General features: G+C 37.8%; 1 protein-coding gene and 1 pseudogene across 1 annotated transcript in view; one reads left to right on the forward strand and one right to left on the reverse strand.

The window, feature by feature from the left end:
- The window catches only part of EIF2B3 (eukaryotic translation initiation factor 2B subunit gamma), a 120,102-nt gene that overhangs the window by 25,774 nt on the left and 69,073 nt on the right, over nucleotides 1-25,255 (forward strand). The window contains exon 4 of the mRNA XM_068965585.1: nucleotides 15,910-16,069. Within this exon, the coding sequence (XP_068821686.1) occupies nucleotides 15,910-16,069 (160 nt within the window). The remainder of the gene's footprint in view (nucleotides 1-15,909; nucleotides 16,070-25,255) is intronic.
- LOC138072150 (glycine cleavage system H protein, mitochondrial pseudogene) lies at nucleotides 16,456-16,965 on the reverse strand (annotated as a pseudogene).

The raw sequence follows: 25,255 nt of genomic DNA on the forward strand, positions 1-25,255 counted from the left end.
AATATTTTTATGTAAAACATTAAAAATTAGCAAATCTCCTACCGAGACTCAGGGAACTATGTTGTCTTCCAAGAGTGCTGCTTTTGTTCCTTGATATCTTTCTAAAGTGGAGGGAGACCCAGTGTTGTAGGGAAATTTTCTGTCCTGTTTAGAGCCATATGAGCAAGAAGCCTGGCTCTTCTTGCGCAGGAGGAGCACTGTCTCTTGTGCAGGAAGTAAGGATTCAGTCTGTGATCACCACATAAAGCAAAGCTGGCTGAGTCCTTGGACATTGAGCCTGACTTACATTAGATGCTCGTCTGATTGTCTGAAGTAACTAGGCTTTGGTGCCATTTTTGTGCTTTAGAAACAATGCCACCATCCCTTAGGTACATGTTTTGAGAACAGGTTAGTGAAGTATATTTGAGAGGCCTCAGCAGACTAAATCCACAGTGATGTTCTGTAACCTGTGGTTAAAGCACTTATATTGCAGGTCTCATGGCTTCCTTTAATTTAGAGATTGTGGAGCTGATAATTTTCTATTTAATCTAGACAAGAATCTTTCTGTGGCCTCAGGCAAGCCTCATTTACCCTCTGCCTCAGTTTCACAGCCAAGAAAATAGGGATAATAATACCAACACAGTAGTTAGAGGTTAAGCTATTTAAGTCCTTTGATGTCAAAAAAGAACTATTGTTATATGTCTTATGAAACACCTAGCATGCTACAACAAAGAACAAACTATGCTGATGAAATCCCCATTGGAGAGACAGCTTATTAGAAAGATTGAGCGTATGTGCTATTTTTAGATGTTCAAAAAGCTAAGTGCAAGTTGTTTTCAGTTGAGTGTTTGATGTCTGTAATAAATTATAAATCTCTGTCATTCTTTCCTGGAACCTTTCATTTTGCCCAGGGATTTGTTTTTGGCAGATTTTTATCTTCTTGAAAAGAATGAGTACAGGGTAACATCTGAGAACTTGGCCCCAACTTGCCTGAAGACTTTTAAATGGCAACTTTCCTTCTTATGACTGCTTTGGTGGGCTGAGGTTGCCTGGAAGGGCCTCAGTATATCCCCGAATATGCCTTTGCTGAACCTACTGGTGGCATAGTGAAAAGCCCAGGAGTTATAACAGAAACGAGTTAAAAAGTTAATTGAGAGAATTTTTGAACATTTTTTCCCATTTCCCACCCCTGCTCTGGGAAATCTCGATGGAGCTTTTCTTTTGACTGTAGTAATTTAGTATATGTATTCACAAGCTTGAAATGTTTTCATCTTATCCTTGTTGGAACTCTGGTCTATAGGATAGGATTTTGCAGCCCTGTACCACATTCAGTAGCCAGAAAAAACTTTCAAGTTCTGTGTGAGCTTGATTCCTTTGAGTCTCTTTCCTTCTACTGGGAAACTTTCATGGAATGAGGGCTGTAGGGTAGGAGGGAACTGTGATAATAAGGATTATGATAGAAAGCCCAGGGTGTCATCATAAGCTCTCAATACCTTGGGTGACAAGTAGCCCACATGGCTTAGGTTTTTTGAAACTCTTGGCAGGACCACCTATCCTGCTCTGAATCATAAGGTAACCATAGCCTGACCAGTGAAATGGACCCATGTGTACAATCTGTGGGAAGTCAGTAAGCATTCTGTCAGCATGAGCAGAGTTCATTTGAAGTAGCCTGTAGCTACCCAACCTTTTTTCAGCTCTTACCTTAGGTATCATCCTCTCCAACAAGCTTTCCCTAGCTTTCTATTTCTAAGACTGGATTAGCTGCCATTTTTCTGTAATCATAGAGAGAATTTAAATTATCTGTTATAGCATCATCTCCCTTCACTAGACTGTGGAATAAGAACTATATCTGGACCTCTCAGAGAGGCCCAGAGAAGATGTTCAATATTTGTTAATGAATAACAGAGGTAAGCTCTTCATAAACATTTGGAACAAGCTTCTTACTCCTTTAATATAGACACAGATGTTTATGTGAGCCTAAGTGTGAGTGGATGAGATTCAGTGATTGTAGACCAGAGGGATCATAACACTGGCTGCTTGGCGTTCACTTTATTTACATCTGTAAGTTCCCACCAAGCCTTAAGTTTACGGACGTTGCTAGGCCTCTGTCCCAAGCAAGTTATCCCAGAGGGAGGGTTATTTTATTTTATTGGAGGGGTAGGGTAGCATAGTGAAAAGAATACAGACTTTCAAAGGAAATCCAAAAAAGAGGATATATGTATATGTATAGCTGATTCACTTTGCTATATAGCAGAAATTACACAACATTGTAAAGCAACTGCACTCCAATAAAAATTAATTTGAAAAAAGAATGAGGACTATTAACTTCAAAACAAATTTTATGAAAACTTTACTGTAAAAAAAATACTTAAGAGCATATTAAATTTTCACCTTGCATAATACATGTGGGTACCATGTGGAATCCAGAACCTTTGCTACCTCTCATCACCTGACTTTAGTAGTTTTCATGTTTGACTTCTTTCTGTAGTAAAACAAGGTCTAACCCTGAACACTGTAGGTACCCACATTACAGTACTTACCATACAGTACTTTAATTTTGGTTACATGACTCCTTTCCCCACTGGATTGTGAGCTCCTGGTGGGTAGGGCTGGCATCTTGCTCACCTCTCTTCTTTCAGAGAAAGGTATCTAATGAAAGTAGGAAGATAATACACCTGGTCACATTAGGGATTCAATATATGTATGTTTTCTTAATTATTAGGATATTTTAAAATGAGACGTTAGAGGTAGTGCAATTATTGGTAGTGCCAAGGAATAGAGTATGACAAAACGGTTGAGTGAAGTGGAGAAAAAAATAATCAGAAGTGAGGTCAAGGAACCCTAACAATGAGGATGTTGACATTTTACTGAGGTGATAAAAGAAGGAATGAAAGGAAGATAGTTTTAAAGTCTTTCAAAAAAAATACTTAGTATTTCTAGCTCAGAGTTTGTTCCTAAAAATATTAGTGCCCTGCCTGCCTCTTCTCATAGCCTTTTCCATAAAGGTAATCACATCCTCTTCTTTTAGCTACTTATTTTGGTATTCACCCATGTATCTCTAGATAACATGCTTAAATTGTTACTTTCGATTATAGACACTGTTTATTGATTCCCTGCTATGAAGCATGAGGATTTTGCTCCTTCTGATATAGTTATGGGCTTCCCTAGTGGCTCAGTGGTAAAGAAACCGCTTGCCAATGCAGGAAGCGTGGGTTCCTGGGTCAGAAAGATCCCTGCAGAAGGAAACGGCAACCCACTCCAGTATTCTTGCCTGGGAAGTCCCATGGACAGAGGAACCATGGGGTCACAAAAGATTCAGACGTGACTTAGAGACTAAACAACAACAACAACAACAACAACATAGTTATGTTGTAATTTTAGAAGATAAATATTTAGTGTTTATTTGACTGTGTAGTTTGACCATGTATACTGTTGAGCCTTGTAGTCATCTACAGTTTTTTTCCTTTACCACACCATTTCTTTTTTGCTTGAAGGGTAATTATCATAGCTTGTCCTTTCCCAGGCTTCATTTTCTATGAACTTTCTTTTGCCACACCATGGGGCATGCCAGATCTTCCCTGCCATTCCCCTTGCTTTGGGAGTGCAGAGTCTTTAACTGCTGGACCACCAAGGAAGTCCTTCTATGCACTTACTGAGTAACCCCAACCTTTCTACTAGTTGTCTAACCATCTAAGATATTTAGACTCTTTCGCTGTTCTATCAATTTCATCTTCCTAAAGAAGTCTCTCCCAGAGTAGTAGTGATTGCCTTCCATGCCTGGTGCTCAGCTATCATTCTGTCATTTCCCTTCATCATCATGAGGATTTACTTTGCCTTTTTTCTTCAGTTTCCTGGAATCCTTATTTTCCTTTTTCTTGTACTCCCCTTGTTTTCTGAAAAACTTACTAGCGCTTCCTGACAAAATTTGTTTTGGAGCTAATTTTTTTTGAGATTTTGCCAGCCTGAAAAATCTCCTTATTCTACCCTCATACTTGATTGATAAGTTTGACAAGGTATAGAATTCTCAGTTGAAAAGCTGATCCTTAAGAATTTTGAAGACTTTGATCCATTGTCTTTACCTTCCAGTGTTGTTAAGTCTTAAAGTTTTATCATTACTAACCTTATAAATCTGATCACCTATTTCTCTGGAAATTTTTATCATCTTCTCTTTGTCCTGAATGTTCTGAAATTTCACGATGATGTACTTTCATGTGAATCTGTTTTATCCAGGCGAGCCCTCCTCTCAGTGAAACTGTTCAACTTGGATTTTCATGTCCTTCAGTTTAGGGGACCTTTAAAAAATCATTTTATTGATGATTCTTATGTGGTTTTTTTCCCCTATTCTTTTTTTCTGGAAACCTACTATTCTGATAATGAATCTCTTAGACTGGTACTCTAGTTTTCTTATCTATTCTCTTATATCTTCCATTTCTTTATCTTTTTCTCAAGTTTTATGTGTGGATGGGGTATGTTGACTGTGAGCTTCACTATAGGGTAATATGATAATGTGGTTGGGGTGTTTCAGGAGAATCTCTTATATTTGTATTTTTAGGTTTTTTCCTCTTAGACTAGTCAGATTTCCCAGAGAGAACTATTAAATTATGCTGCCTGAAAGGTGAAGACGTGAGGGTCAGGACTAGGGTTGGGGCAGGGAGGGGAATTGGGTGTCTGAGAATCCTGTATGCATTCTTTTTAAAATCCCTCCTTTTCTCTAAGGTACATCCCCTCTCCCTGCTGCCAGTTGTGATTATGCTACCCCAGTCCAGATATCCTCTATTTTATTCTCTTCAGCCATCTGCCACGTTGAGACCCATGCAGTAGTTGGATTGCAGAATAGAAAAGAGGGATCTTTCAAAGGACCTGTTTAATTTTAACTTCTCCCTTCCTAGCTATATACTCATATCAGTTTCTGAGCCCTTTGGGGAGTCTGGTATAAACTGAATTTGTAGAAAACTTTTCTCAGTTTTCCTACAACTGACTGGAGTCATTTTTTTCAATGTTGTCTCCTCTCCCATTTTCCTGTTTTTTGTGTGGTTGTGCCCATTTAAAAAATCTTATTACTACTATTTCATTGATATTTTGAGAAAGGAAATTGTAGTTGTGCTTTTTCAATCTATCATCTTTACTTTAAAACTTTCATAATACCTGAAGAAGAAGAGCTGACAAGGGAGTTCCATAGCTGCAACATGGACAAATACATGATTTTGTCTGTTGTCATTTGCTTCATGTCATGAACTGGGATAATGGAGTGAGAGAAACAGGCTGGAAATGGTAATGTGTAAGGAGTTTGCCTACTTCCCTCTGGGCCCTTTGGTTGGAGGACAGTATGCAAAACAGACAAAACGTCCTAAAAATTCCTTTGGTGCTTTTATAATTATCAGTGGTAGACTCTTAGGACCTTAGAATTAGAAAAGGTTTATAAAGACATCTAATCTAGTCTTTTACCCTTCACAAGAATTGTTTCGTGACTATTTCCCATGGAGATTATGCTATGCTTTGTTTGAAAGCCTCCAGTGGGTATTTCTCATGAGGTTCTAGATACTAGAACGTTTCAGTAATGTTGAACTCATCAGTGCTCCTCTTGTTCTGTTTTGGTTTTTTGGCCCCAACATGTGGCATGAGGGATCCCTAAGTTCTTCTCTTCTCCTGTTTAAGGATTGCTAGGTCTCATGATTTTCAGACCCATCAGCATCCCTGTAACTTCCTTTGATGTCTCTGATTTGTCAGTCTCTTTTAAAATGTTATGTTCAGAAATGTGACCTGAACAGTGACAGTGGTATTATTTACATCCTATGATTTGGAGGTCATTATTATGAGCAATTTATTAATTTTTTATTTAAGTATCATTAATTGACTTACAGTATTATATTAGTTTCATGTTGTACGACATAATGATTTGATATTTTTATACATTACAAAATGATCACAGATTTCTTAATTTCAATAAAAGCCAAGTCTTACAATCATACAGTACTTTACAGTTTTCAAGTATCTTGTAATTTAACCTATCTTGAGAAACGCTGGACTGGAAGAAACACCAGCTGGAATCAAGATTGCCAGGAGAAATATGAATAACCTCAGATATGCAGATGACACCACCATTATGGCAGAAAGTGAAGAGGAACTCAAAAGCCTCTTGATGAAAGTGAAAGTGGAGAGTGAAAAAGTTGGCTTAAAGCTCAACATTCAGAAAACGAAGATCATGGCATCTGTCCCATCACTTCATGGGAAATGGATGGGGAAACAGTGGAAACAGTGTCAGACTTTAGTTTGGGGGGCTCCAAAATCACTGTAGATGGTGACTGCAGCCATGAAATTAAAAGACGCTTACTCCTTGGAAGAAAAGTTATGACCAACCTAGATAGCATATTCAAAAGCAGAGACATTACTTTGCTGACTAAGGTCCGTCTAGTCAAGGTTATGGTTTTTCCAGTCAGTCGTCATGTATGGATGTGAGAGTTGGACTGTGAAGAAGGCTGAGCGCCGGAGAATTGATGCTTTTGAAGTGTGGTGTTGGAGAAGACTCTTGAGAGTCCCTTGGACTACAAGGAGATCCAACCAGTCCATTCTGAAGGACATCAGCCCTGGGATTTCTTTGGAAGGAATGATGTTAAAGCTGAAACTCCAGTACTTTGGCCACCTCATGCGAAGAGTTGACTCATTGGAAAAGACTCTGATGCTGGGAGGGATTGGGAGCAGGAGGAGAAGGGGACGACAGAGGATGAGATGGCTGGATGGCATCACCTACTCAATGGACGTGAGTTTGAGTGAACTCCGGGAGTTGGTGATGGACAGAGAAGCCTGGCGTGCTGCGATTCATGGGGTCGCAAAGAGTCGGACATGACTGAGCAACTGAACTGAACTCAGCTAGTTTTTTTATCAGCTGTGATTTAGTGTTAAGTAGCAAGAGGCAATGGCACCCCACTCCAGTACTCTTGCTTGGTAAATCCCATGGACGGAGGAGCCTGGTAGGCTACAGTCCATAGGGTAGCGAAGAGTCGGACACGACTGAGTGACTTCACTTTCACTTTTCACTTTCATGCATTGGAAAAGGAAATGGCAACCCACTCCAGTGTTCTTGCCTGGAGAATCCTAAGGATGGGGGAGCCTGGTAGGCTGCCGTCTATGGGGTTGCACAGAGTCGGACACTACTGAAGCGACTTAGCAGTAGCAGCAGTAGCAGCAAGATGCCTGACCGAATTTAAATGTAAAATAGGTATGTATAAAGAAGTAGATTCATTTAGCACCAACTATTTTTTTGGGGGGGTGTGTATTTTGGAAGGCAATATGATGGCAAAGGGGCAGATCACATAGTATTTCTGAGCCTACTTTTTGTCTATAAAATGAGTTTAACTATTTTGATATTTTAGAATTATGTGAATTTAGAATTAAATTCAAATATATGTAAAAGCTTTGTAAATGGTAAAATGCTGTCCAATTTTAAGTTACTTGTTTTTGCCATCAACTTAGAGATAACATAGCCTTAGAGAACCAACTGAACTGATGATGGTAGCAGTAGACTGTAATTAGTTTCCAAACTGGAATCTTTATGGATCAGAATTCTAAAAGTATATGATTCATCAGGCTATTGCTAAAAAGGTTTTCAGAAACACGTTTTAATGAATGAACTTGGATGGTAACATCTCTTTAACCAGAATGGTTAGCTTATTATGGATTTTTGTGCCTAATTGACTTCTCTGATTAACTGAGAATTGCCATACATGGATTATTACTTTGGAATTAATTCAAGCTTTTTATTTTAATTGAGTATATTTCAATTGACATAAATATTGTATAGGTTATAGGCATACAGTTGGTTAGATAGCATCACCACCTCAATGGACATGAATTTGAGCAAACTCCAGGAGATAGTACAGGACAGGGAAATCTCGTGTGCTGCAGTCATGGGGTTGCAAAGAGTGGGACACAATGACTGAACGCACCACACACATAGTGATTCACAGTTTTTAAAGGTTATACTCTATAGTTATTATAAATATTTATTGTATTCCCCATGTTGTACAGAAAGTTTTCAAGTTTAATTAAATTTAGTGAGCCTCAAAATTACATTTAACATGATTTAATCTTTCATGAAGATTCCCAAAGTGAACTTTAAGGTCGCCACTATTATTAATGCCACTGAACCCAGAATATGGCTCTAGATAAAGAATTGATAATAGCTTGACCCTGGTAATCATACAGTTTTGTGCCATGAAGGGCTTCAAAGTTGGTGCAGGCTTTTATCTTATAAATGAGGAAACTGAGGCTCAAAGAGGGAATGACTTATTCAGAGTCACATGTGTAATTAATAGGAAAAGTAAACATGTCCAATCTTAGAAGTTACTTCTTAGGGATGATAAAATTCTGATTTTAGTTTCTTTTTTTTGTTGTTTGTTTAAACTTGACAGTTGTTTGTTTCTCATATTGTTATAAATGCTCCTCTTTCACAACCCTCTGCTGATCTTCCAAACTTTTAGGTTTCTAAGTAAACTGGACACTTTCTATGTCATATACTTCAGGGTAAAATTAATATTCAAGTTACAGGCAGAAAATATATAATGTAATTGTAAGAGCATACTCTGTGGTCTTGAAATGGAGCAATGATACATTTATCCTGTGGCATATGTGTGTCTGACACAAAGAAAAAGAATGAAGTTATTTATTATAAATTCAGAATAATAGATAATTTCAAAGTGAAAGTTTGATTTGAGAAAATAAAAAGCCTTTGTTATTTCTCTATTAATATCAGTACATTTGGAGATTAAAATTAAATTGTAGATATCTAAATCCTGGAAGAGATGTAGTCAGCATTCTTATGTAGAACTCATTTAACAGAAATTAACACATTCTCAGTTAGTTTTTAGCTTCGCATAGGAAAGATGAGTAGAATTCTTCCATTTGTTCTTAACCTGAAGAGGAAAACTTACTGTAGAAAGGTGAATGAGCTAAAATTATTATAACTGTTAATGTTGAACCTGCATTTAAAAATTATAAATCTGGCATATCACCCTCTAGCCATGCTGTCCAGGACAATGGCATTTGATTTCTTTCCTTTCAGACATCTCTGCCTTTTCTTTGGAGGCAGCAGATTTGCCCCTACCTCATTGCTTCAGGAAGCTGCCAAGTTACCTCTATGATCCCTGCCCTAACTCCAAATAGTCACAAGTTCTACAGAGGACACTCAGCTCTGTCAGAAAGTATGCTGTTTCTAAACATCTAAAATTGGATGTTCTAATCTTTGAGTCAGTTTAAACAAGGAGAAGGAAGTAACAAGAAGATTGCCAGTATTTACTGATGCTTTTGTTTGCTAGTAGCAGGTTGAATTCTGAGGATACAAAGATATAAGAGCTCCTTATGAAGATCAAAATCTAGATGGAGAAAAAACAGCTTAGTGATTTAAGGTCAGTAATGGATCAGAAAAGACCTTATCTCTAGATGAGACAATATATTGACTCTTTGTTTTCCAGTAACTATGACCTGAATCTTGATGCAGTGGAAAGAGAGAATTGGGAAAGCATTCTTGGCAGTTTACTCTAGCAAATTAACATTAACTGTGTGGAGGGGGGATTGTGGGAGAGAGGCTGACTAATTAGGTAGGTAGAATCACATTTTGAAGAAAAGATTCTGATGCTGGGAGGGATTGGGGGCAGGAGGAAAAGGGGATGACAGAGGATGAGATGGCTGGATGGCATCACCGACTCAATGGACGTGAGTTTGAGTGAACTCTGGGAGATGATGATGGACAGGGAGGCCTGGCGTGCTGCGATTCATGGGGTTGCAAAGAGTCGGACACGACTGAGTGACTGAACTGAACTGAACTGAATGTCATGGTAAGGAATCTGAACTTAATCCTGTAGAGCGATGATCTCCAAAATAGAGTGTTCTCAGAGCCAGAGGGTGTGCAGGATGGAGTCCCAGAGGAAAATATTAGAATCTCTAGTTCTTATTTTCTTGGGCTCTAAAGTCACTGCAGACGGTGACTGTAGCCATGAAATTAAAAGATCCTTGCTCTTTGGAAGAAAAGAGATAACAAACCTAGACAGCATATTGAAAAGCAGAGACATCACTTTGCCGGCAAAGGCCTATATAGTCAAAGCCATGGTTTTTCTAGTTAGTCATGTACAGATGTGAGAGTTGCACCATAAAGAGGCTGAGTGCCGAAGAATTGATGCTTTTGCACAGTGATGCTGGAGAAGACTTGAGAGTCCCTTGGACAGCAAGGAGATCAAACCAGACAATCCTAAAGGAAATCAACCCTGAATATTCATTAAAGGACTGATGCTGAACTTGAAGCTCCACTACTTTGGCCATCTGATGTGAAGAACCAGCTCATTGAAAAAGACCCTGATGCTGGGGAAGATTGAAGGCAGGAGGAGAAGGGGATGGTAGAGGATGAGATGGTTGGATGGCATCACTGATACAACGGACATGAATTTGAGCAAACTCCAGGAGATGGTGAAGAACAAGGAAGCCTGGCATGCTGCAGTCCATGGGGTTGCAAAGAGTCGGACATGACTTAGAGACTAAACACAACAACTAGTTCTTTTAATTTTATTTCTTCTTTTAAAAGTATCCGTTTTTTATATGTTATAGAAAGAGTATATTCTATCATTTATAGTGATTTGTGTGTTTTTAAATAAATTTAAGTGAGAATAAATGGATAAGTATTTATCTTTTTGTTTGGAGAACACTACTTTAGGGCAAGAATTCACAGAAGAACTGTACAAAAAAGATCTTCACCACCAAGATAATCACGATGGTGTGATCACTTACCTAGAGCCAGACATCCTGGAATGTGAAGTGAAGTGGGCCTTAGAAAGCATCACTACAAACAAAACTCATGGAGTTTTGTTCAGCTGTTTCAAATCCTAAAAGATGATGCTGTGAAAGTGCTGCACTCAATATGCCAGCAAATTTGGAAAACTCAGCAGTGGCCACAGGAATGGAAAAGGTCAGTTTTCATTCTAATCCCAAAGAAAGGCAATGCAAAGAATGCTCAAACTACCGCACAATTGCACTCATCTCACACGCTAGTAAGTAATGCTCAAAATTCTCCAAGCCAGGCTTCAGCAATACGTGAACCGTGAACTTCCAGATGTTCAAGCTGGTTTTAGAAAAGGTAGAGGAACCGGAGATCAAATTGCCAACATCTGCTGGATCATGGAAAAAGCAAGAGAGTTCCAGAAAAACATCTATTTCTGCTTTATTGACTATGCCAAAGCCTTTGACTGTGTGGATCACAATAAACTATGGAAAATTCTTAGAGGTGGAAGTACCAGTCCACCTGACCTACCTCTTGAGAAGTCTATATGCATCAGGAAGCAACAGTTAGAACTGGACATGGAACAACAGACTGGTTCCAAAAAGGAAAAGGAGTACATGAAGGCTATATATTGTCACCCTGCTTATTTAACTTATATGTATAGTACATCATGAGAAATGCTGGGCTGGATGAAGCATAAGCTGGAATCAGGATTGCTGGGAGTATATGCAGATGACACCACCCTTATGGCAGAAAGTGAAGAAGAACTAGAGAGCCACCTGATGAAAGTGAAAGAGGAGAGTGAAAAAGTTGACTTAAAGTTCCACATTCAGAAAGCTAAGATCATGACATCTGGTCCCATCACTTCATGACCAGTAGATGGGGAAACAGTGGAAACAGTGGCTGACTTTATTTTGGGGGGTTCCAAAATCACTGCAGATGGTGACTGCAGCCATTAAATTAAAAGACCCTTACTCCTTGGAAGGAAAGTTGTGACCAACCTAGACAGCATATTAAAAAAGGAAAATGGAGACATTACTTTGCCAACAAAAGTCCATCTAGTCAAGGCTATGGTTTTTCTGGTAGTCATGTATGGATGTGAGAGTTGGACTGTAAAGAAAGCTGAGCACCGAAGAATTGATGCTTTTGAAGTGTGGTGTTGAAGAAGACTCTTGAGAGTCCCTTGTACTGCAAGGAGACCCAACCAGTTCATCCTAAAGAAGATCAGTCCTGGGTGTTGATTGGAAGAACTGATGTTGAAGCTGAAACTCCAATACTTTGGCCACCAGATGCAAAGAGCTGACTCATTTGAAAAGACCCTGATGCTGGGAAAGATTAAGGGCAGGAGGAAAAGGGGATGACAGAGGATGAGATGGTTAGATGGCATCACCAACTCAATGGACAGGAGTTTGGGTAGACTCTCAGAGTTGGTGATGGACAGGGAGGCCTGGCGTGTTGCAGCCCATGGGGTCACAAAGAGTTGGACACGACTGAGGTACTAAACTGAAAACTGAAATTGAAGCAGTGGAAATTGGAGTACAGATTAGAATATGGGAAAATTGCAGTGAGAGAGACCAATTAAGATACTGGAAAAATATTTTGAGGCCTAAATCAGGACAATGGAAATAAAAGAGGAAGACTTGGGGCCAGTGAAATATGGGGATGGGGTAGGGGAACTTGGCCGGAGAAAGAGGACTTCAATCCTAGGCTCTGGCCAGCTTTCTGACTTCAGATCCTGGAAGGTGGTGATACTGTGATTAAGTTAAGGAACAGAGGAAGGATATTTAGTTGAAAGCCTAAGGATTGTCACATTTCTTATTTACATTACTAAGTTGGTCATTCCTTCCTGCACCTGCTCATCCAACCAGAGTAAAAAATAAAATGGCAGCTGGCCCTTTGGTGAGCACTTTGGGGACTGACGACTGTGAATCTTTTCCAGGCATTTTCAACGAAAATTGAGCATAGTGAGATCTCTATTGCAGTTAGCCACGGGTAATTATTAAAGATTGAAGGCAGGAGGAGAAGGGAGCGACAAAAGATGAGATGGTTGGATGGCACCACCAGACTCGATGGACATGAGTTTGTTTGAGCAAGCTCCAAAGTTTGTTAATGGACAGGGAAGCCTGGCGTGCTGCAGTCCATGGGGTTACAAAGAGTCGGACATGACTGATCGACTAAACTGAACTGAACTGAATTATTAAAGCACCAAACTACTCTTGGAGATTGGATTGGAACTGGACCACATAGAAAAATGTAAATTGTGACAATTCACAGTTGCACCAAATAGCTGAATTCATTAGTTCCTTATTGGCAGGGGTGGGTATTGGGTGGTGATTTGGATCATAGTCATTGTTTGTGGAAGTGCTGAGTGGGTAAAAGCATGGTAGTTACTTTACCCTGACAGTTTTTTTCCAGGGGAGTAAGTGTGTTTTTCTTTCTTCTTGCTGTAGGAAATTGTTTGCCAGATTGTGTTACTTATAACAATCTATCATGGAACAGCTGCCAGGAAAAGAAAAGAGGCTATTCCCAGTAGCTCTTCCCACCTCCTACCCTACCATTATCCCCACACATGCATACATCCGGTTTTGTTTTTTTCTTCTAGTTTTACTCAGTGGTTTTGGCTTGATTGAAAATGTTCTTATAATGACAGATTTCAGGACTTTGCCGTGGCTTGGTAATTGGGTTTTCTAAGCTCTATTTGTTTGCTTTAGCCAAGACTAACGGCAGCAGCTCAAGTTTTGAATTCTGAGGTATCTTGAACACTAAAGTGCTATCTTCTACCTTCCCTTGAAGACCTTGTATGTTTCCACTTGGTCAAAAATGCACACATTTACTGTCCTTTAGAACTGTACTTTTCACCCTTGATGTTGCCCTCGTTCCTTTACAGGAGCAGGCTTGGGTAAAGCTTACTGAGGACTGATAGGATAGTGAATAGGGAGGTCTGTGGAGATGCCAGTTGGTCTCTGCAGATGACACATACTCTGATGTTAGAAAAGAACACAAGGCAACTGAGGGTTGATGTCTCCCAGGAACTTTCAAGTTAATTGCATTTCAGATACACAGTTGCTTCACAGTCCAAACAGTCTATGTTTATTCATGGTTTGTGGTCACACGTGATCAGAAATACTTCTGGCTCTTTTTAAGAGTTTTTCCTCTTTCTCTCTGTGGGTTCCAGTTAGTAGAAGAACATTTGCATTTCTAGAATGGCCTTTACATTTTTAGAATAAAAATTAAAACAATAGTCATTTATTTTCTTACAATTATAACTTTTATTAAACAAAAATGAACAGTATTAAAAAGATATAAGGATGATTTCATTTTCCTTTTAGACTTTAGTTTCTTCTTCCAGGATTTCTAGCCTTGGAAACAAAGTACATTGATCAGTCAGCAAAGACTTTCCTTTGGAAATGCAGTTGCAAAGAGAACAAGAATGTGTTTGGTCTCAGTGAGAGTGGTGCATTCTTTGGGAACAGGCAGGAAGAGGGCCTGACGGAATAGCACCTCCATCTGTATCCCAGGTTCTGCCCTTTCAGACTGAATCCTTTCATTTCACATTGAGAACAGATGGCAACCAGACACTAGGAGGAGGGCTCTGTTTCTTGTGCTCCTTGGGGATTTCGCATTCAGTTTAGCAAAAAGTCATCTAAAAGCAGAGAGGAAAATGAGGCTGCAGACTGTTCACAATTATGCAGGACTTGTTTGGCATTCATTATGCTGACAGGTTTGTTTTCTGCAGATATTGAATGATAACAGCATTAATTTTCCAAGACAGCATTGTCACCACTTCAGAAGCATCTGCATTGGGGTCATTTTCTTCACTTTGGAGTACAGTTAATAACTTAATTTATTGTGGAACAGTCAGCTTGCAGAAATCAGTCATCTTATTAGAGAAACTTAGAAAAATAGAAAGGATTTTTTTTCTTCAACAAACTTATTTTCATTGTAATGAGATGGGGTAACTTCTGTGCGGCTCTAGTGAAATGTCTTTAGTAACGGCCCATGCTTCCTGCCTTTCTAAGTACTGTTAACAAGAAGTGGGATTCTGCAGGCTATTTCTTCCTTAGCTTGCATGTATGTGGGCTGATTTGTTAATGTTTGACGGTTCCTGGATGGTGAGTTGCAGGCTTAGGAATTTTTTTTCCTAAAAAGATGTTTATAGGAACTTTTTTTTTTTTAAGCTCAGTTAAGATCCAGAAAGAACTAAGAGAGCCTTAATAAGTAGAAGAGTAGAAAAAGAAAAAAATCCAAATTTGAACTTCTTAAACCTGAAGCCTTCAAAAGGAATTGTTTACGTTATAAATAATGAGTTTTATGTAGAAAAAGAAATGATGGTCCTAGTACAGATTCTGTATTTGGAATAAGAAATTACAGGCAGTAAGATAAGGCATTCTGATGGTTGAGTCTCACTTTCTGAGCAAGTGTGATTCTTTTTCCTAGAATGTAAGTTGAAATTATCTATTTTCCCCCAAAGCAAGAATCTTGATTTTAAATTAAAGTCTTAGAAAAGTTGGAGCCACTTACAAAAATTTCTCTAGATATTCACTTTATTCTTTAACCTAAATAATGTAGTCCAGTGTTTTTCAGACTTTTTTAAAATAGCAGAATTTGTATTGTTATGAGGATTAAATGAATGCTTTTATACGTACCCAAGGTTGTAGTATAATGGTTTATTAGCTTGACTGTTTTCCCAAAGAGGGGCACATTATAATATATTTATCCTATTATTTATTTCCTAGTATTATAGCAAAGTGACTGCTTTAAAATAAAGCATTTCACAATCTTATTGGATAATCAGACTGTGTGAAAGCACCTTTTAAACTGTAAAGAGACATATAAATTTTAAGATCATTAACTCCATAGTCACAGAAATAGACAATGTGATGGTTTTCATACTCTCTTCCTTAGAGCCCAGGATTCCAGAGGTGCCTCAGGGACAGCAGCAGTAAGGCACACACAAAGGGGAGGTAGGACTTCCAGACCCTCCTCCAACACAGTTCAGCTAGAACAACCCTATTTATTTTACCTATTCCACCACTGTGAAAAAGGTCTGAGGACAAGTGTCCAGTTTATGTGTGCTTCTGAGAGAGACATTGTGAGTTTATCCTGTGATGATTTTGTGTGATCCTTTGTCCCTTGTGATACTGACTTTTCCTCTTCTCCTTTGACAGACAGATGTATTGGTCCTGAGCTGTGATCTGATAACAGATGTTGCCTTACATGAGGTTGTGGACCTATTCAGAGCTCATGATGCATCACTTGCCATGTTAATGAGAAAAGGTCAAGAAAGCTTAGAACCAGTTCCAGGTCAAAAGGGGAAAAAAAAAGCAGGTAAGGAGGGTGGAGTTTGATTTATTTGTCGACTTCTTATAATTATCATTCATGCTTTCACTTAAAAACAGATATTTATTGAAAACTGACTGTGCTGTAGGCACTGTGCTAGGGGTAAAGAAGCTTATAACTATTGATTGGATTCTGTATTATCCAAGAGGCTTTTGTCTACAGAGAGGAGCACTCAGAACTGTTTGCATTGTGTAACTGAATACATATACCTGAGAAACAAAAAAATCTAATTTAAAATCATTTTAAAAAATAATTAAAATCCAATGACAAGTTAGATATCTTTAAGCAATTAAGATTACTATTGCACATTTAGAATGGTTGATTCTTTTTTTTTTTTAAGTTGTTTCAAAGTAGTTTATTTAGGGGTTCCATTTTCACTCCTCAATAGATTTTATGTATTTCTCATATGCTTCTTCACTCATTAGTTCATCTAGTTCTGAAGGGTTACTGAATGATCAGCCAACCATCTTCATAACAAGACTTGTTGACAAGTCCTGGATTTCTGCTAGAGCTTTATTAATTTCAGTTACTTCTCCTGATAGAGGAGAATAGAGTTCACTAGCAGCTTTCACACTTTCCAAAGCACCAAACTCCTCTTGTTTGTTCAGCTTCATTTCAACTTCAGGCAGACTACAGTAAACAACATCTCCCAAAGCTTGCTGTGCAAAATTGCTGATTCCCACTATTCCAACACCGTTTTCTGTTGTTACACATTCGTGTTTTTCTGTGAATTTCCGCACCGACAGCAGAGCAGGGCCGGTTTACAGCGCCCAGACGGTACCCGCCCACAGTCCCCAGGGCCGCAGCAAGCAGGGTGCACTGGGTGCCGAGATGGTGCGCAGGCGCAAGATGGCCCACACACGCCGCACCACGCGCAGCGCCATGTTCGCACGGGGGCAGAGCGTCTCCGCGCGGCACCTCTAGAATGGTTGATTCTCTTGAATGCTCCAATGACCCTGAAAGTTGCTCAGTCTTGTCTGACTCTTCGCAACCCCATGGACTATACAGTTCATGGAATTCTCCAGGCCAGAATACTGGAGTGGGTAGCCTTTCCCTTCTCAAAGGGTTCTTTCAACCCGGGCATTGAACCGTCTCCCACATTGCAGACAAATTCTTTAGCTGAGCCAACACGAACCCAAAATAGCCAGTAAACAAAACAGTCATTAACCATGTTTTGTCTTGGGATTACAACATATCTTGATATTTCCCCGGATTCCAGTAGTGGGCTATTTTTTTAATTTTCAGAGAGTTATAGTAATCTTACCAGATCCAAAAGAAAAGGAATAATACTCTACTCCAGCCAGGGTTATAGAATTTGGGTTTTTGGCTTATTGTTGATTTTTAGTTAAGGCATAGTTCATGACTACTTTTCCCAGAGTATTTCAGCTGAATCATTCATACTATGACTGGGCTACTTTTAATAACTGAACTTATGACCAAAAAACTTTGTTAGAGCGTACTTTTATATAGGTTTTAGTTTTTCCTATAATGTGTTTTTTCCCCCTGGAATGATGTGTCCTTTAGATTTTTCTTAGCCAGCATTATATAACCCATTGTCCTATCTTTATATATTGACATGGTCTGTTACAATTATTAGAAGTTATGTATGGTTTATTAGTATCTGATTATTATTAATAGAGCCACCTAGAATGTTCATTCATAGGATTTTAGTAATGTAGTTTGTACTTTTAGCTCTCTTTTTCAGAACATTTGGTTAATTTATTATTTTGAACTATAGCATTGAAATGTCTTTCTAGGTGCTTTTTGTATTAAAGCAATCATTGATACAGATTAATCGTTGAATCCTCTTTCTATACTTCCTACGTGGATCAGTCCTTTGGTTCTTGATGTAATTTCTACTTTTGTGAGCTCTGGTTTGCTTACTCACAATTCCTTGTATTCATCCTTTTCTACCTACTAGATAGAAGCAAGTGTATTGTCAGAGTTTATAAACATATATATATTTTACAAATATTATTGTTTTCTTTTTTATAATCCTCTACTTATAACAATGCAAAAAAATCAAATACCTTACTATAGTTACTCTTGGTATAATAACTTTTTTGTACATTGTATATTAGCTTTTATGTCTTAATTATCATTATAGATGAGTAGCTTTTCATAATTTTATCTTAAATTAACTATTATCTGTTTATTTTAAAATTGATGCTTAAATGGTAACAACATGGTTATTGGAAGTTTCTTTAAGGTGGCTCTTCTGTTTTTGAAAAAGTGTGATGTTAACTGGTAACTTGCTATATGGTTAGATTCTGAGTACGGAGGGCAGGGGAGCTGGAAATGGTACTAGAGAGAATACAGGGATTAGACTAACGAGTTTGCACTTTATCCCTGAAACAGTAGGGATGTATTTGAGGAATTTTAAACAAGAGAATGTCATAATCAGATTTATATTTTTGATTTTTTCATTCTTTACATGAAATTTTGAACTCCTCAGTATCTATATTTTGTTGTATTTGAGGACTAAGTTTTAAATTCTTACCATGGAATGCTATGCATTTCAATGATAAGCATTTTTTTTAAGAGTCATAAATTTCTCAGATTGTATGTTTGGTCTGCCTCTTGACTGCTCTTATGTGCCGGAACAGCCAGTGGTCCTCTCTTTCTCAGATATTGTTTAATAGTCTGGATCCGTTAGATCCAAGTTTCCCAAACAGTGTTCTTACTGGCTTATGGGAGAATGGCTAATGGCTAGATGTTTCAGGACCCATCTTTCTTCGTGTTGCCACTTCCTTCTCAGATTTTTAGGAACTAAAGATACTGAGGAGGGCAGGATCAAATTAATTTATGTTTGGATTTTTGGAGCTTATTCTTCCCCCTGCTGCAAGCCTTTACATGTGATGTTCTCTGCCAGAAATGCTCTCCCCTTACCTGAAACACATGCACTCTAAATCCAACTTAACTTCAAGTTATCTGCTGAGAGAGGCCTTCCTTGACCCTCTAATTCAACCCCTGTTTGCCTATATATGGCCGCCCTACTCTTGTACTTACTCTGTCCTCTATTGAACTATAAGCTCCATGAAAATAGGAGTCATGTCTGTTTTGTTTAGTTTATCCCCACATCTGGCTCAGTTATGGCCCATGGTGACCAGTTAGTAGATACTACTGAATGGTTGAGGGGCCTGCCTATAAAGGTATCTCTTATTGCCCTCAAGGTAAGAGAAAGTATATTCAAGCCCTAGATGTTTAAGTCCTAAAAATTAGAGTCTAAGTTGTAGTTGGATTCATGAATGGGTATTATAAGAGTCTGAGTTTCAGCAATATACAATATACTGACACTACATTGCCTTTTTTTTTTTTTTTAATTTAATCTTAGTTCCCTGACCAGGGATCACACCTAAGCCCCAGCCAGAAGAAGCGCAGAGTCCTAAATACTTGATCACCAGGGAATTCCCATTGCCTATTAATTTGTGTTTAGAAATGTTTCCAAGACTTTTCAATTAAACAGCTGCTGCTGTAGCATGGTTATTAAATGCACAGGTTCTGGAATTCAGACTGAGTGGGCTTCAGTGCTCAAAAACTGTGCAGTCTTGGACAAATTATCTAACTAACCTGAACTTCATTTTCTTTAGCTGTAAAATGAGACTGAATCTTTTGAGGATTTTTGTGTGAGAATTAAATGAGATGTCTGTAAATCAGGCAATCTACTTCTTGAAACAGCATAGTTGGCCCTCTATATCCAGGTTTCACAATATGAATTCAACCAACCAGTTGTATAAAGATTTCCATTTACCATCCCTTGCTTAGAAAATCCAAGATCCAAAATCTTCTCTCTCAATTTCAGTGAGAACATATTGTATTTATTTTGCTTCATCACAGATAACATGTTTACTAAGAGGCTTTTTTTCCTGGGCATTCTTCTATACAACTGTTTAATGCTATTAAAATTATGGTTTTCTGATAAAAATTATTATTATCTCTACAGTTCCCGTGTCTCTTGGAATGTTTGAAATGGAAAATGTTGTAGGAAACTGAATGGTTCAGAATTTGAACTCATGGCTTCTAATTCCACAGCCTTGACTTTCTAGTTCATTTCTTTTTTAAAAAAATTTAATTTTAATTTTTTATCAGTGTGTTATTTAACTTACCCAGTTCACTGTAGTATTTCTCAAACTCTCCCCTAGTTCTCAGAGCTTTGGTCCAGACTGTGTTAAGTCCTTTCAGTCGTGTTCAGCTGTTTGCAACCCCATGGACTGTAGCCTGCCATGAGCCTCTGTCCAAGAGAGTTTCCAGGCAAGAATACTAGAATGGGTTGCCATGCCTTTCTCCAGGGGATCTTTCTGACCCAGGGATTGAACCAGTGTCTCTTATGTCTCCTGCATTGGCAGGCAGGTTCTTTACCTGGGTCCAAACTAGATCAATATATATCAGGGTGCTTCAGAATCTCACAAATGAAAGCTGTCACTTGGTTGTCACCTGTCAGTCAGCTTAGCTCCCTCTATATTAACACATGTTGGCAGGCAGTTCTGAGCCTGTATTTCTTTTGCTTCAGCTTCCTTTATTTCTCTCAAAGCTCTACTTCAACAAGCAAACTTCTACTCCTGTTTAGGCTTCTGATTTATCTTTTTTTCTCTTCTCAATCTCATTCTTTCTGCCCCAACCGGTTTTTTCCCCTAATTATGTCCAACAGAAGTGATTGAAACTCCTGTGTACTCAAAACTGAAATTCTTGTGTTTGAGGAATCAGTGTACAGAAATAAGTTCAAATATAGTAGAAATTGTATGTCATGGTGTGACAGGTACAATAGCAAGAACATGTACAAAATACAGGGAGCAATTTAATGTTTCAGTTACAGGGAAGTGTGTTTCAAGGCATAATATTTGAAAAGAAGGTGAGTGATTTACTTAGGTATAGACAGGGGTAGCTGGTATGAAATCAGATCCCTGACTATCAAATACATTAAATTTTGATGTAGTCATTGAATTTAGGACATATTATATATGAAATCTATGCTAAGCCCTATATGAGAAACATAAATAATCAAGATTTGCTCACAAGATAAAATTAATGGGGCTAGGTAGTTTTGTTACTTTACCAACTTGTATAATCCATCTATGGCCTAATAACACTTTGCGGATAGTTGTTCAAAAATCATATCAGTGGTAAGTGACAGAATCAGAATTTGAACTCATGGCTTCTAACTCTACAGCCTTGACTTTCTAGTTCATTTCTTTTTTAAAAAATTTTAATTTAAATTTTTTATCAGTGTGTTATATGCCCATAATTTTACAAGTATTATAATTATTCATGGTGAGTGAGTGAGTGAATGAGTGAGTGAAGTCGCTCAGTCATGTCCAACTCTTTGCGACCCCGTGGACTGTAGCCTACCAAGCTCCTCTGTCCATGGGATTCTCCAGGCAAGAGTACTGGAGTGGGTTGCCATTTCCTTCTCCAGGGGATCTTCCCGACCCAGGGATCGAACCCAGGTCTCCCGCATTGCAGGCAGACACTTTAACCTCTGAGCCACCAGGGAAGCCCCTTATTCATGGTATATTGTAAAACAGAACTAAATCTTTAAGTTTCACAGTAGAAAGTAAGTAGATAATTCCTAAAACTAAAGATATCAAGACACAGCAAACAAAAGCATGTCATTTGAGATATGGGATTAAATGTGAAAAAAAATTGGCTAAAAATGTTAAGTGGCTGCCTCAGAGTATGGTGAAATCCTTAGCCAATTTTTTTTCACATTTAATCCCATATCTCAAATGACATGCTTTTGTTTGCTGTGTCTTGATATCTTTAGTTTTAGGAATTATCTACTTACTTTCTACTGTGAAACTTAAAGATTTAGTTCTGTTTTACCACACCCTCTCCCCCCACACACAAGGCATGTAAATTTCCAGTCTCCCCAGCTTCCTAATACAGTGACATACTTACATTGTAGTGTTGATTAACTGAATATATGTTTACATTATTATGAACTTATAAATGATATTCACAGCAGAACCTTGTAGTATGTTGTTATTTTTCTCTTTATTTTCCTAAAAATTGTCCTGTTTTTTCATTTGCCTAATTTTCTATGTATTTATTACCAATTCAACCTTAATCCCAGTTGTGTGAATTTCCTCCTCTAATTACTTTCCAACAGTCTAAGTATTCCCAGAATTTCAAATTCTTGAAGATCTCTCTCCTAGATTCTGGATTAGTTGCTCTGCTATAGAACTGTCTTTTTTGGTTTACCCTTCATTCTCATATCTTGAGCCTCATATTTTCCTCTTTCTTAGCTTATGTACCTTTGTGGGTGTGTGTATAAAAATATATCCTCTGGTAGCTGCCTAAGATGGGGTTTGTGAAAAATAAATTTTGTGAGCTTTTGCACATCTTTATTCTGCTCTCATACTTATTGGATATTTTGGCTGGATATAAAATTCTCATGGAAATCCTGACCCCTCAAAATTTTGAAGGTATTATTTCACTATACTCTAGCTTTTCTGTGAAGTCCAATGGCATAGTGATTCTTGAGGCTTTTCCCTTTCTAGAAACTTATAGAATCTTATTATTTCCAAACTTTTAAAATTTCACATTGATATGCCTTAGTGTTTAATTGTCATCTCTTGTGTTGAATGACATCTCTTGTGTTGGATGATCTCTTGGGCCTTTCAATCTGAAAATTCAAGTCCTCAGTTCTGAAATTTTTTTCTCAAATTAATCTCCTTTTTAAAAAAAAAATTAAGTGAATTTTTATTCATACGTGTTTAATTTTCTCTTAGACTCCAATTCTCTGTTTTGTTTGCCTGTTTTTTTTTTTTTTTCATTAAAGTATGTTATAGTTGGTTTACAATATTATCTGTTTCAGGTGTACATCATAGTGATTCAGTTTCTAAAGATTATATTCCATTTATAGTTATTATAAAATACTGACTATATTCCCTGTGCTGTACAATCTATTTTTTTTAGCTTATTTATTTTATACATGGTTGTTTGTGCCTGTTAATACCCTACCTCTGTTATGCCTCCATCTTCCTTCTCCCCACTGGTAACCACTAAGTGTTGTCTATAGCTGTGAGTCTGTTTCTTTTTATTTTTTAAATTTCACATATAAGTGATAACATACTGTGTGTGTCTTTCTCATCTGACTTATTTCGTTAAGTAAGTGTAATACTCTCCAGGTCCCTACATGTTGCTACAAATGGCAAATTTTCATTCTTTTTTATGTCTTGCTGAAGAACTACATACTGCAAGTTCTGAACAATGTTAACTTAGATTTTCCATTAAGAATTTTTAAGTTTTATGCTTGACACATAATTCCTTGATCCAAACAGATTTGTCTTTTGTATATGGTATCAGGTTGGCTTTTTTTTTTTTCCCACGTAGATGTCCCTTCTTCCTTGCTCCATTTGTTAAATAGACCTTTTCTCCAAGGAGAAAAGGTGAGAATCTTCTAGCAAAGCATAAGTTATGAATTTACGTAACCTAATCACAAATATAAAATCTTATTACTTTTCCCCCTTGCTGGATAGGAGCAAGTAGCTAGGCCAGCCCATATTCAATGGGAGAGGATACAGAAGGGTGTGAATGCTAGGAAGCTGTTACAATTCTTTGAACCCACTAATATGTCTAGGGCTTTAGCTGGGACAGCCAAGTTTCTTTCTTTAAAAAAAGATATTTATTTATCTAGTTGTGTTGAGTCTTAGTTGTGGCATGAGAACTCATAGTTGCAGCATATGGGATTTAATTTCCTAACCAGGGATTGAACCCAGGCCCCCTGCATTGGAAGTGTGAAGTCTTAGCCACTGGACAACCAGGGAAGTCCCTTTCTTTTTTCATTTAGTCTCTTACACAGGAGGCTAGCCCAGGCTTGCTCACATGGCAGCAGCAGCAGGTTCTAAGAAAATAACAGAAGCTACACAATGTCTTGAGGCCAAAAATCAGAACTTACATTGTGTTACTTCCTCCAAACTCTTGTTAGTCAAAGTTAGTCACTAGACCAACCTAGATATAAAGGATGGGGAACTAACCTTACTTTTTTTTTTTCCCCCCTTCTGGTCAGCACTGTTTTTTTTCCTCCCACTTTTTTGTTGTGGTAAAAAACACGTAACATAAAATTTAGTTTAGTGGCATTAAATACATTTATAATGTGGAGCACCATCACCTCTACCCTTCTCCATAATTCTTCTCATCTTATAAAACTGAAACTTCATAGCCATTAAATATAAATCCCCATTTTCTCCCTCCTAGCCCATGGCAAATGGCATCTGCTTTCTGTGTGTATGATTTTGGCTACCTTAATTTAAGTACCATATATAAGTAGATTTATATAGTATTTGTCTTTTTGTCACTGTCTTTTTTTCACTTAGTACAGTGTCCTCAAAGTGTAACTATGTGGTAGCATATTTTGGGATTTCCTTCCTTTTTAAGCTGAATAATATTCTCTTATGTGTATATACCACATTTTGCTTATCTGTTTAGTTCACAGATGGACATTTGGGTTGCTTCTACATTTTAACTATTTTGAGTAATGCTGCTATGAACATGGGTATACGAATATCTCTTCAAGACCTTACTTTCATTCCTTCATGTATATACCCAGAAGTGGAATTGCTGGATCATATTGTAATTCTATTTTTAATTTTTTAAGGAACCGCCATGCTGGTTTCCATAGTGGGCTACCATTTTACATTCTAGGCTCTACTTCATGATGGGAAGAGCTACAACAAATCTGTAACCCTTTTAAATCTATAATATACACTATTCTTATTTGCTAATATTTTATTCAGGATTCTTATATTTATTAAATGAGTGAATTTGCCTGTAATCTTCCTTTCTCGTATCTTTGTCTGATTTTGGCATCAGAATCATACTGGCCTCATAGAATGAGATGAAATTCCCCACCCCAAACATATGACCTGTCACAGGGCTGGTGCACAAATATATTTCTTAGTTGAATGAATGAATGGATAAGTAAATGACTAAAGAGGAAACAGAGAAGAAAAAAACAACTGGAAAAATATATGGATAGTTGGTTATGACAGATTTTTTTAAGTTGGGAGTTCATAGTTTTAACTGCCTTCTTAACCTTATTTGTATAAACTTTCTCTTAGGATGGACAATCTTAGGATGTTCTTGCTCTGCTTCCCAGGTGGAATTCACTTTGTTAATGCAGAACAGAAAGAAACCTATCCAAGTTTCTATAATTTGTATCATATTCTGAGGTCC

The sequence above is a fragment of the Capricornis sumatraensis genome, chromosome 2 (assembly GCF_032405125.1).
Source record: "Capricornis sumatraensis isolate serow.1 chromosome 2, serow.2, whole genome shotgun sequence".
NCBI classification, from domain to species: domain Eukaryota; kingdom Metazoa; phylum Chordata; class Mammalia; order Artiodactyla; family Bovidae; genus Capricornis; species Capricornis sumatraensis.